The 12,776-nt window shown below is 36.6% G+C and overlaps 2 protein-coding genes across 2 annotated transcripts; both read left to right on the top strand.

Moving 5' to 3' along the window:
- Positions 1-987: 987 nt before the first annotated feature.
- apoda.1 (apolipoprotein Da, duplicate 1) lies at positions 988-4,116 on the top strand. Its single transcript, XM_042498308.2, has 5 exons — positions 988-1,105; positions 1,446-1,584; positions 2,893-3,014; positions 3,130-3,215; positions 3,389-4,116. The coding sequence occupies exons 2-5, from the start codon at positions 1,468-1,470 to the stop codon at positions 3,622-3,624; spliced, it is 561 nt and encodes a 186-aa protein (XP_042354242.1). The 5' UTR covers positions 988-1,105; positions 1,446-1,467; the 3' UTR covers positions 3,625-4,116.
- Positions 4,117-4,776: 660 nt separating this feature from the next.
- LOC148188121 (COP9 signalosome complex subunit 9) lies at positions 4,777-12,718 on the top strand. The gene is made up of 3 exons (XM_088085719.1): positions 4,777-4,987; positions 6,388-6,460; positions 12,115-12,718. The coding sequence occupies exons 1-3, from the start codon at positions 4,889-4,891 to the stop codon at positions 12,150-12,152; spliced, it is 210 nt and encodes a 69-aa protein (XP_087941845.1). The 5' UTR covers positions 4,777-4,888; the 3' UTR covers positions 12,153-12,718.
- Positions 12,719-12,776: the final 58 nt, after the last annotated feature.

Below are 12,776 nucleotides of genomic sequence, written 5' to 3'. Positions count from 1 at the left end.
GGAAACGCAGTCATCCCACAATTGTGTTTCGACATTTTTAAAATATCCCTTAATTTTTGTGCAAATCATTAATGGAAACCTGACAATTGTCTCCCCAATTTGCAGATATTTGTTGATTGCTTTTTGTTTAAGTTATCTGATAACTGCTGCCAGCTTGAATTTAATATTCCTGTTAGGGGGTGGGGGGTGGCACGCATAACGTGTTGTCAAAACGTCACACCTGCTTTGTCCTGATGGCTGTACTCTTTACAGAGATGTCGATTAGGCGTTGTTGCTTCTTCTAATGCTGACTTAAAGGCAGGATGACTCTGTCCTTTAAATCTGCAATTTTAGTTTTCATATTAAGTGGCAAGACGGAAAAAATCGCACAATATTCTCACCTTGAACAGGCAGTGATAAAGGGTCTATTTATTTAAGAAATTGCACTTCAAACCACAAATGTGAACATTATGCTGGAACTACATGTACTGTAGATGAAAAGTCACGATATCACCAAAGTTATTAAGATTAATCATCTGGATACCATGGACGTCTGTAGGAAATGTCATTGCAACCCAAAGAAGTGTACAGAGAGACCGACATTACCAACTCCAGAGCCATGTTGCTAGCATGGATAAAAGTTAAAAAGCCAGACACATTAAATCAGTCAGCTACTGTGATGTGAACATGACAAAATGTTATTGAAATGATAAGTATATTTAATTTGTTGTGTCAGTTTCTCGTTTAACCAGGACAAACTGACACATTTTCATTTTTTAGGTTTAAAAATAAATTCATCAACATTGAAAATAACATACTTGTTGCTGTGTGTAGAGACTTGAAATCCTCTGATATTTCAATGAAACATTTGAAACAAACAGAATAAATCTACATTCCTGTCTATCTTAGGGATGAGGACATCCTGTTTTATAACATTTCCCCTGGTATGTCCCCCATGACTCCACTTTGCTAATAGTTTACTTCATGTCTGAAATAAAGCTGGCTCTCAACAAAGACCGTCATTGATGAGACAGAGACGCAGGGCTGCAAAAGCATGCACAGAACAACGTCTCTCTCAAATACTGGGATTTGTCCTAGGGAGAGGACATATATCTGAACCACAGAGGTAAGAAAATTTATTTGGTGATGTAAATATAAACAAAAAAGTGACAAAAAGTTCACCCAGTTAGCATTTTTACAACTTTTTTAATGTGGAAAATTGCTAGTAATTAAATTGATGCTTTATTTTCTTGTTTTTTAAATGAATTGTGTAGGAAAATGTAGAAAAATTTTATAAAAGAACAATTTTTAAAAATGTTGTGACTTTCCTGTCCTGGTTTTCAGCAGTTACCTCCACTTATATCTTTTAATGTTTTTTTTTTTTTACAACATATTTCTATTTATTGTTTCAATTATAACTGTAGATTTAGTTTAAATTGTATTTTTTGGTGGATAAACTGTTGCAGGTGAAAAAGGCTCATCTTGACCATGAAGCTATCTTTTGTTGTGGTGTTCGCCTTCTTCCTCCCGCTCATCAGGGCTCAGGTGCCCCACTGGGGACCTTGTCCAGAACCAGCCGTTCAAGAGGCCTTCAACCTTCGACAGGTACAAGATACGTGATTTAGAAAAAGATGAATAAACTGGCGAACAAATGCCCAGGGGTGTCCCATGTTGGTGTATGAATGACCTGTCCCTCTTCTCTTGTGTATTTCAGAGGGGTAAAAAAGACTAAAAACTGTATTTTCAGCATGAACCAATGCTTTCTGAGCTCTAAAATGTGTAAAAAATAAATGGTATAAATATTATATATATATATATATATATATATATATATATATATATATATATATATATATATATATATATATATATATATATATATATATATATATTTGAGAGAAATATTACAGAGCAACAACTGCAGTATAATAGGCAAAGAAGTGAGTACATGGTGGTTGGGAGGTGAAATGGATGGATTAAACAAACTCTGGACTCAGCCGGGAGCCCAACGTCAAAGAAACTATACATTTATTGTGAAAATAGAAGTTTATTTTGAAAAGACTATTACACTGGAAGGGAGCCTGGAGCGTCGCAGTTTGACGTGTAAGGCAGGGATGTGTCTATAATTTAAGGACATTGAGAAATTAACCCTGATCTGTGTCGTGTAATCTGGGGGGATCCTCCCCTGGGAATTATTTTGGTTAACAATCTTTATTGTTATGCTTTTTAAATGCACTCTGGCAAATTATTCACTCTTAAAAATGTAGTATGAGTATTACAAATAGAAAAAAACCTTTACTCTGGCAAATTATTCACTCTTAAAAATGTAGTATGAGTATTACAAATAGAAAAAAACCTTTACAGCTGCTATCATAAAAACTCATCGTCTGGCATTGCAAAAATTGTTAAAATTGTGATTTTTTTAAATCAGTGATATCATATTATTTTTGAGGGTTTAACGCATGAGCAAAATGACACATTATTAAATCATCATCATTATCTTTATTATTGGGCCTATTTCTCATTTTGAAATATATTTATTTAGCCCAAATTTATATAGATCCGAGGCCATGCATAAAACATTATTTTTACTGATTTATTCATGTATCAGTAACATTTTACTGTTGTAAAGGTGGAGCTAATTTGATGTGCTTTACTAGTGGGTCATTTACAACAAACAAACCTGCTCATAAGTAAAGATGTTTTATCAATTTAATGGAAAAAAAAATGTTAAGAAGCTTAAAGCAGAAATACTCCAGAAAGTACCTGAGTAAATGTACATTCCTCCGCTAGGTTTGAAAGGACACCCACTGTCCATTTACTGAATCCACTAAAACATGCAGATTTATTCATACTCTCCACTCGCAGCTCTCTGAATTGTCTTTGAACTCGTGTGTGTCTTTGCCCTCACAGTTCATGGGGAGATGGTTTGAAATTGCCAAACTGCCGGCCCAGTTTGAGAAGGGCCGGTGCATCGAAACCAATTTCACTTTGACCACAGACAACTCCATTCGCGTGGTCAGCTCTGAAATACTGTGAGTCCTATCTGCAATTTTCTTTGTGCAAATGTGGAGTCAAGAGGTAATATTTGCACTGTGTGTGGTATTTGCCTTAATCCAACATGAAATTTGACTGTGTGGAATAAAACAGAAAAGGAGAGCTGAGGAAAATCGTAGGGACTGGAGTCATAGAGGATCTGAAGAATCCGGCCAAGCTGGCAATAAGTTATTCCTACGGTGAGAGACACATTTTTGGGTATAAAAGTCACCATTTTGTGTTGTTTGGGGAGTCGGTTAATAATGTTTCTTCTCCGTATGTGAGCATGCCTCTTATTTTTTCCTGTCTCAGATCAGGAGACATTATACGTGATCTGGTTTTTGATCTTGTTCTGTGCTCCTTACCACCACAGTCCTGCCCTACTCCCCGTACTGGATCCTGTCCACTGACTACGTGAACACAGCCCTGGTCTACTCCTGCACCGACGTGCTGAGGCTCTTCCACGTGGACTTTGCCTGGATCCTGAGCCGAACACGAACCCTGCCGGATGCCACCGTCCAGAAAGCCATGCAGATCTTCGCCAATAACAACATCGACGTCAGCAGGATGACTCCCAGCAGGCAGCAGGGCTGTGACAAAACTGTCTGAGGGGCACAAGATGACAGACAAGAGAATTAATTGTGGAAGGATGATTTAACTTCTGTTAAGAATAATCTTTGACTAATATTTAGATGATTATGATCAGGGATGTAGTGGAGAGTAGATTAGACTCAGTTACTCTGTTTGTTGAAGTGCAGAACAGATTTATTCAGCTCATCTTTTCAGACAATAACAATGTTTACAGCACAAAATAACAGCATGCACATTATAGACTGAAGTGAGGATGTTTTAAGTATAACAGCATAAACGAAGTCATACCCATCATATTTGCTGAATCGTATTAGAATCAAATGATGTAGATTAAATCTGATGTTTGTGTCAAAACTGAAAAGATAAAGCTTTCAATTAGTCAATAAAAGTCTGTGAAATGTACTTAATGTGTCAAGAAGTATTGTATGAAACATGAATGGCAATGGTTTTAATTGTGTATGAAAGAAACAAAATTAAAAGTGCAGTACATTAATTGCACACTTTACAACATGTAGGCCTATGTGTTTTTTTTTCTTTTGGCAGCTATAGGACTACACTATTAATAGACTTGTATATTAAATCCAGTGGTTACTCAAGTACTGGACATATGTGATACCTTTGCTTACTAGTTACCTTGCATACTCAGATTCATTATACAAAATATAATAAATTATGGACCATATTGATCACTTGGTAAAATTCACAAGCTACCCTACCCACCAGTTTATAAAGTCAAATTAAATAAGTAATACATACAATGTAATAAAAAAAAAAAAATAATAATAACAGACCCTAGCTCCACCTTAACCAGCCGCAACAATAAAGTAATGAACATTATAAATCAATAATTATAACTCAATAATATGATATAGACTTACATTGCTTTGAATTTGATGATTCTTCATAATGACCTCTTTTTTTGGTACTAAGTATAAGTATAGTAAGTAAGTATATTTAAGTAAGTAAGTATACTAAGTATATTTTGCTGCAAATAGTTTTGTACTTTAACTTAAGCCATTTTTTTTGCATTTCTACACTGTTGCATTACTACTTTTACTTAAGTACAAGATCTGAGCACTTTTTTTCCACAAACGATTAAATAAATAATGACTCAATATTATCCGTGAAATCTTACCTGACAACCTGCAGCGGAACCTTTGTGTCTTGACTTTCTCATCGGATTTATTTTGACCCTGCACCGTAATAGCTCGGCAGTAGCTAATTCTGCAGCTAATAATTTGATGAGTATTTGTCGATAAGACGTCGTTGTTTTTGTCCATCGATGCCACTAAAGGATCAATCAAACTCGACGGTCGCCATGAAACCAGCGGTGGATGAGATGTTTCCGGAGGGCGCGGGGCCGTACGTTGATCTGGACGAGGTTTGTTAGCTAACGTTAGCTGGTTAGCTCATTATTTTGCTAAACTGTTAGCACTACTTTTAGCTGTAGCCTCCGTTATTGCTATTTTTAACAGCCTTGTGCCCTTACAGTGAAGTTTCTATCTAACGTCAACCGTAAGTTTCGAAATAATAACTAAGAATAATTTCCCACGCGCTAATGTCAGTAAAACGCTAGTTTTTTATTGCTTTGTTTGAGCTAATTTACTGAAAGTTAATTTCAGTAAGCTACAAACTGTCTGACTGTCTGTGTCACGATAGTATAATGTTGTAATGTAACCCAGACAGTCACTTATTACAGCATAAATTATTACATTTGCCTGTAACACCAAAATATCCATTTACTTAAAGTAATATACGGACATTTTAAAATACTCACTGTGCTTTAACATGTACTTATTATCCATTTGTAAATCTTTCTTTACTGTGAGACACGTTTACATGCTATGTAACATTTGACTTGTATGTAGGTACTGTATGTTGCTACTTTTATCCACTTTTATGCACATAATGGGTAAAAAGAAACCTACTATACTACTAAGAAACTATCTACATTCAGCCCGTTGGCCTTGTTTTAGCTGTATATCCATTTTTAAAAATCCTTTAAATGATTGATAATCAACTTATGGCCCATGGCCTGCAATAGAGTGGAGGGTTACCCACCAACCTTTTTTTATTTCACAAAAAATTAAAGAAAAAAGAATAGATTCACACTGGGATTTTTTGTTTGTTTGTTTTTTGTACTTTGCCAGAGTGTATAAAAAGTGTCAAATAGAGCTTATTTATTATAAAAAGTACCAAGGAAGGATCACCCATATCCCTGACAGAGGTCCAGGCTAATTATTTGGAAAGTAATTGTTAATGTTTGTTTATTATCAAGTAAAGTTTTTAGTTTTTGACATTGAGAGTAAGTATATTGAGAGCAACTTAAAACTGGAGTCTTATTCCTTGTATTTGTACACATCATGTACATGGCCAGTAAAACACATTCTGAAGGATTTTGTAGTATCACCCTGATTCTATCTTATAAAGTGTCAGTCAACAATTGTCAAGTATTTATGAGGAGTCAATATAAAAAAATGGATAAATGAATGATTAACTAAACAAATGCTTAATAAGTTGTTTGATACTTGGGATTAAAATGGGAAGATGCAACTGCAATATTAAAAAGCAGTGATTCAAAAATAGATTGCAGACCATCTCATAAGAGTACACAATATACTGCCTTTGCTGTTTTTTTGTTTTTTTTTTAAACCAACTTATAATGACAAATGTATCAAAAAGACTGTTAGTTCAAGGCTGGTTTTCTGGATGTATAGCCTGGAAGTTGCTGTTTCTTGGGTTGAATTTGTGCATATAAGCTGCATGTTTGTTCTCCTGCAGGCTGGGGGAAGCACAGGACTGCTGATGGACCTGGCTGCCAATGAAAAGGCGGTTCACTCAGACTTCTTCAATGGTAAAACACTCTTCATAAACATACACACAACTTGCCATCCTCAACAGCAAAACCAATAATCTACTTGAACCCCTTATTGAGGGAAATCTGGTCTGTTGTTGTTGTGATTGTTTTTTGTTGTTGTGCACTGAGTTAGTCCATGCTATCTACAGGTATTGTACCTCTGGCCTTACTTATAAAAAAAACTATTTAGAAGAAAATATGCTCCCTTTTTAATAGTAGTAGTATTATGCATATATTCAGTCCTTGTTAGAATACACAAATTGTACACATGTTGTACAATTTCATTTAAAAAAAACAACCAAAGTGTAACAATCTGATACACAGCAGTTCAAAGCTAATTTTAGTAGGCTTAAGCTTAGATTCAGTCACAGTTCTAAGATTTTAAATATTTCAAATATTCCTTCGTACATGAAATGAAGCTACTGCAATCAAATGACAAAAATAAACGGCCACACCAATAGTGAGCACTGATACACAGGACAACATTTGGATCAGTCCCCAAAGATACATTTTTGGCTGAAATGCTTCAGCCTTTCAACAATTCTTCAGGTGCCTGGAGATGAAAAAGCTCCTTACTCCAGTTATTGCCTTCATGTGGGAGGAGTTGGGGCCAAATGGTTGGTTGGTGGTGCCACTGATTTTTTTTTTTTATGACTGTGGCTACAGTATGCGTTTATCTTACTGCACACCTGCACTGCCATCATGGTTCAATACCTCTCCGACTCTGGTGTGTGTTCTTCCTCTCATACAATGGATTCTGACATTTTTATTTTGGTAGAAATTTCTTTCAGGGTTCCCACTCATTTTCATGGCCATAATTTAAAAAACTTTTCCATGACTTTTCAAAGACCCATGAGATTTCTTTTCTTACTCCACTTGCCATTTTTCCAGTATATCAGATTCTTCTCAAACATAATTTGAGCCAGCAGGCATAGTATGTGAAGGGAGAGACGAAAGGTGGCGGGGAAATTAAAAACCATATGTGATGGCAAACAGAACGTCTCAAATCAACGCTTGTTAGAGCATCAGCTACGGAAAATAAATATGACATTGTGTGGAAGGTTATCCACGAAAGATTACGGTTAAGAATTTTATAATGCAAAACACAATTCCACGACTTTTAACTTTTAATTATATTTACACGGCCTGGGTATTATGTAATATTTCATACCTACCTAAAATGTCTCTGGGGTACACGGTGTATGATGGTACAAGTCTGTGGTGGTAAACTCTACCCCCCACTCCCCTATGGCAAGTGAGCTACTTACTTTCAGCTTTTCGTGCTAATAAATGCACAGTAGAAACCCATAACATGTTAAGTAAAGTAATATTCTCACACATATTTTCTTTTTTAAACAGAGAAATTCAACTGTGCACCTTAAAACTCACCCAAACCGTCTTGGTTACTACTTGGTTACCCTGGTTACTTGGTTACTAATCTAGTCATTAATTTCACTGTTCCAATAATCACAAACTCCGCTTTTCAAATTAAATCCTTGATTCATCAAGTTAGATGTAAAAAAGATGCCGTTATTCCCGGCAGACTCTCTCTGCTGTCGCTTGCTGCCGGCTGTTTACAGTCCTGTAACTTATCCCTCTACCACTATGTGTCGCAGTGTCTTTCAGCTCAGCTGTCTGCTCCACCAATAGAGACCGGAGACTGAGCTCTGGTGGTGCGTGCTGTGCACTGCATACAATGAGTTTAATAAAAAGGGGAGTGCCTGTGTTTATGACAGTATTGCAAAACATACCTTCTGGATTTTTAAATCCCCTGGTATACTGTTATACCAGGATAGACTAATTCTTACTATTTCCATGAATTTCCCAGGCCTGGTAAATGTGATGGTGCAATTCCATGATTTTTCCAGGTTTTCCATGACCATGGAAACTCTGCTTTTTTCAGGGAGTGGTTGTTTTGAAGTAGGTATGAGATTGGAGGAACTGAACAAGAGAGACGTGTGTCGCACAGAAATACACAAACCCCCAAATGTGAAAAAAACACAGACTAGTTAGTTATTTCAAACTTTGTTGAATAAAAAAAAAAATCTGACCAAATTTGAACCAGTTGCTGTATATCTGACTTTTTTCAATTGATTATCTAAAAGGTGTCTTTTGGGGATGATAACAATCGATGATTAGTTAATTGGTTGTTAAGACTTTAATTGAACATCTGAAATTCAATCAATTAATCAATAGGTTATGAAATCTGTCAGAGGATGTGCAATATGTTGTTGTGAGCTTTGACTGGGGAAAAATGCAATTGTTATTGTTTGAAATAAGAAAAATAAATAAATAACGATTTAATCAATTAATCAGTCGTTAATTTTACTAATAATCGATTAAAGAAAGTGTCTACGATTTGCAGCCCTAGTGTCTGTATTAACAGATGGAACCTCAAAACATCTTTTGGCTGTACTGAAACTCTCGCAGGATTTTACAAATAAACGTAATGATGCACATTAATTTTTCTGCTCAGGTAATCTGAAGTGATCTGAGGAGGACTGGGACGTCTTCAAATACGACGTCTGTCCGTCAGGGCATATTGAATCTATTAGCACTTAATGCTTTTCACCCCTGGGCGTCAAAACGCTGCTGGTCCCACAGCAGGAAATCACTTTACTAGCCCCAAAACATTCCTTCTGCTCCCGCCCCCCTTTTACAAACTGTGTTTTATAATGTAGTGTGATCTCTTGTCCCGAGGCGCAGCTACATCAAACGGCCGCGACTTCTCGCCATATGCGACACAGATTCCATGCAGACTTTTCAGACCGGCGCTGTGAGGATGTGCTTTGTATGAGGCTCATTTAGAACGGCAGGCTTTATTCCCTCCTGATGGAGATGTGTACCACTTAACTGCAGCTCCCAATCCCCTGGCCTACATTTATAAAGGGATTTTAAATGTTAATTCATTTAAACAATCAGAGTCACGCTGGCTCAGTTCTTTCACACTCACAAAAGTGACAGTTTGTGCTAATTTGTATTATTTCACAGTGAAATATTCAGGCTACAGCAGTGCTGTGGAAAAATAACTTCTACTGCCTCTTTGGAAACATTTGTGTGGTATCAGGTGTTAAGCATGTTGAAAATACAGTATGAATACTACAGGCTCACATGCGCGGATGATTTATTGATGCAACTGTATGATATATTTCTTTATTTATGATTTTATTCATTTCTACAATCTAATTAACCCTTTTAAACCTGATCAAATTGGTTTGTTTTCTTTCATGAACACGGAGAGAAGGCAATGAGCACCATAAAAAAGAGATGGCCAAAAACTTACCAAAAAATTATTAAAAGAGTTTCAAAAAATTACCAAATAAAAGAAATAAAAGTTTAAAAAAATCCCCAAAAGAAACACAAAAATTACATACAAGTGGGGGGGGGGGGGTAAATAAATAAATTAGTTTATATAATGTATTTTATTATATGTTTTCTGTAACACAATTTTTAAATTTAAAAATAGTGTAATTATAAATATAGTTTTTGGAGCATTTTTTTTCACATTTTTTTGATTGTTTGTTTTGTATTGTTTTCTACAAATCAACCCCTCTATTTAAAACAAATATTTAGGATATGTTCTTGTTACATTTTACTAATTTCTTGTCATTTGTGGGACATTTCTTGCCAAGTTGGTCATTGCCTTTTTTTCCCATGTTTTTGAAAAAATCAAACCAATTGTCTCAGGTTTCAAAGTGTCAAATAGCTTGTGAAAACCATCTAAACGCAGCTCAAGAAAACTGATGTCAATCCAGGTTTCAAAGGGTTAATCAGTATGCAGAAACCCTATGATTGTATATTTAATAACTGACACATAATTTGCTGTGCCAGTGCCCCTTTTGCTCGTCTTGGCATCTACATATTTTTTTTTTGTTCATCTGAACAAAATACCGTCCCAGCAGTTACAAAATGACAGAAGGAATTTTGTCACCTAAGCGTCGCTGTCTTTCCTTGTAGGTAATGTGTTTTTTTTTGTGAAGACTTTAATTACAGCCATAATGTTGTTTTTCCGTCATGTGCTGTCTGATTTCTATGTTCTGCGTATTTTGATGACACCTTTTAAAACAGCAGTCTGTTGAGGACCTGTGGGCGACAAACTCGGTGCAAATTCTTGAGTGAAGTCTGTACATTATGTACTGTATGTAGACTGCAGACTGTACTTACACAGCGCAATTGTGCACTACTTAAAGTTTACATTCAAGTGCAGTTATACGTTTCTTTTTACATTTGTCTTTGTATTGAACATTAGATTACATGAGATAAGCTATAAAGACAAGTAAATCCCTCCTTTGTTTATCCCACTCTGCAAAGATTATTTGATTAATTAATTAGTCTATTGACAGAATGTTAACCAGTTTGTTTATAATTGTATAACTGTTAAGCAAAAATGTTAAGGTTTGCTGCACAGCTCATTTTGAGGATAATAGTATTTCTCAAGTTTGTGGGCGTGGCAGATCACATTTTGATTGATACCTCCTCGGATCCCACTTTTTAAAAAAAAAAAAAAAAGATATTTTTTGGCTTTTTACGCCTTTATTTGGTAGGACAGAGAGCGTAGGTGTGAAAGGGGGAGAGAGAGGGGACGACATGCAGCAAAGGGCTGAGGCTGGAGTTGAACCCGTGACCGTTGTGGCGAGGACTCAGCCTCTATACGTGGGGCGCCCGCTCCATCCACTGAGCCGCCGACGCCCCACTTGGATCCCACTTTTGTCAACCGACTCTCGTCTCCACGACAGCCATGGAGCAACGCAGAGTCAGTGTGGTACAGCTCTATCTGCTCCAGCCCTCTGACTCTGGGTGCGTTCGCAAATCCAATCTAACGCTCTACACTACAGTGAGAGAGCTGTTGTTCGAAGGAGATCATTCTGGTTCTCCATAAATTAACGAATGGTTAAGTTCATTACACATTCACTCCATTTGGCGTTCTGCTGCTCCCAGAATGCAGCGCTCTGGATAACCGAACGGTACATTCCAACAGCGCTCCGAATTTACGAACTGTCCAGTTTGTGTGCTCCAGCACTCAGAGTGAGTGTTTCCGAATGCACCCTGTTGAAAAGAGCATTGAGGCATTTCGATTTGTATTAGTATCAACCCACAGCTGCCTTTGAGTTTTTGATTGGCTTTATCATTAATACGTGATATGGATTTGGGATAACCACGCCCAAATCAACCCAGCCTCAGGAAACTGTGAAAAAACTAAAATGACAATATTTAAAACTTGGATTCATGCTAATGTTTGATTATTTTTAATGCTTTTTTTATGCATGTAAGACCCTCAGTTACATATTATGAAAGTTTTCAGTGATTTGGGTTCCCAGAGGCCTTAAACTGAACCTAGTGAGTGCTGAATGAAGGCTACCTGCAGAAACGGAGGATGTGGCACATAATCCTATGCATGTTCATACAGTTCTGCTGTTGACCTCTGACCTCACAAACCGTCAGACGCACAGGAAGGCTGCTCTGCGGTCTCCTCAGCAAGTGCATTCCCAGATCCTTTTACTTTTATCACCCTTCACCTCTCCAACCCTCTCAACCTATAATGTTACTTTATGAGGAAATGTCTATCTTGCAGAAACATTTGAAATACGGCCAGCGTTTAATTGTCTGGCTGTTATGTAACTTTAACAATCATGTTTTTTTTTTTTCCACAGATTTTGAAGATCTGTTTGATGATGATGACATCCAGTGACAGAGACAAACATGTTCTCACAGTAATGATGGATGATATTCACACCTCTCTGCACCTTTTTTTGTGGAAAGCAAACCAACCATTTACTGTCTAATGACATACAATTTCCTTTCATAGTTGTCCTAGTTCCAAGCCTTTTTTTTAAAACATCCTTAAAAAGTCGTCACCGGCTCCAGATGTTGTGAAATTCTTTAGATCCCAAGGATTCCTTCATATATGGTTTGTTGAAATTATGAGCTTGTATCGTGCTCATGTCTTCGACTGTTTCTAAACTGGATTGCAGGTTTCGGTGCGCTGGAGAACACCTGTTAGGAGCGTAATTATACATGTGATGGGCAGAGGCTCCATACGCTGTTGCCCTTAAACATGCTGCAGATGGCATTTGATGAATGACAGCGTGCTAAAATGACTTAAGTTATCTATATCACAATGTGTGATAGTCACCTTTGTTGTGTATACCTGCAGTGTGTCCTGTTACATTATGAATTTGCACATACATGTACAGTAGTAAGGCTTTCACACATGTATTTTTGTGGTCAAAAATGAATAAATTTTGTATATATGAAGCCCTAAGTGTGTCTGACTCTTTGTTTACTGTTTAATTATAGTTATTATATATAAGTG

This window comes from Plectropomus leopardus, chromosome 12 (assembly GCF_026936395.1).
Source record: "Plectropomus leopardus strain MGB_pleo_1.0 chromosome 12, ASM2693639v1, whole genome shotgun sequence".
NCBI lineage: Eukaryota > Metazoa > Chordata > Actinopteri > Perciformes > Serranidae > Plectropomus > Plectropomus leopardus.
The sequence above is the reverse complement of the archived record's forward strand: the minus strand, read 5'-3'. Positions and strand labels throughout refer to the sequence as shown.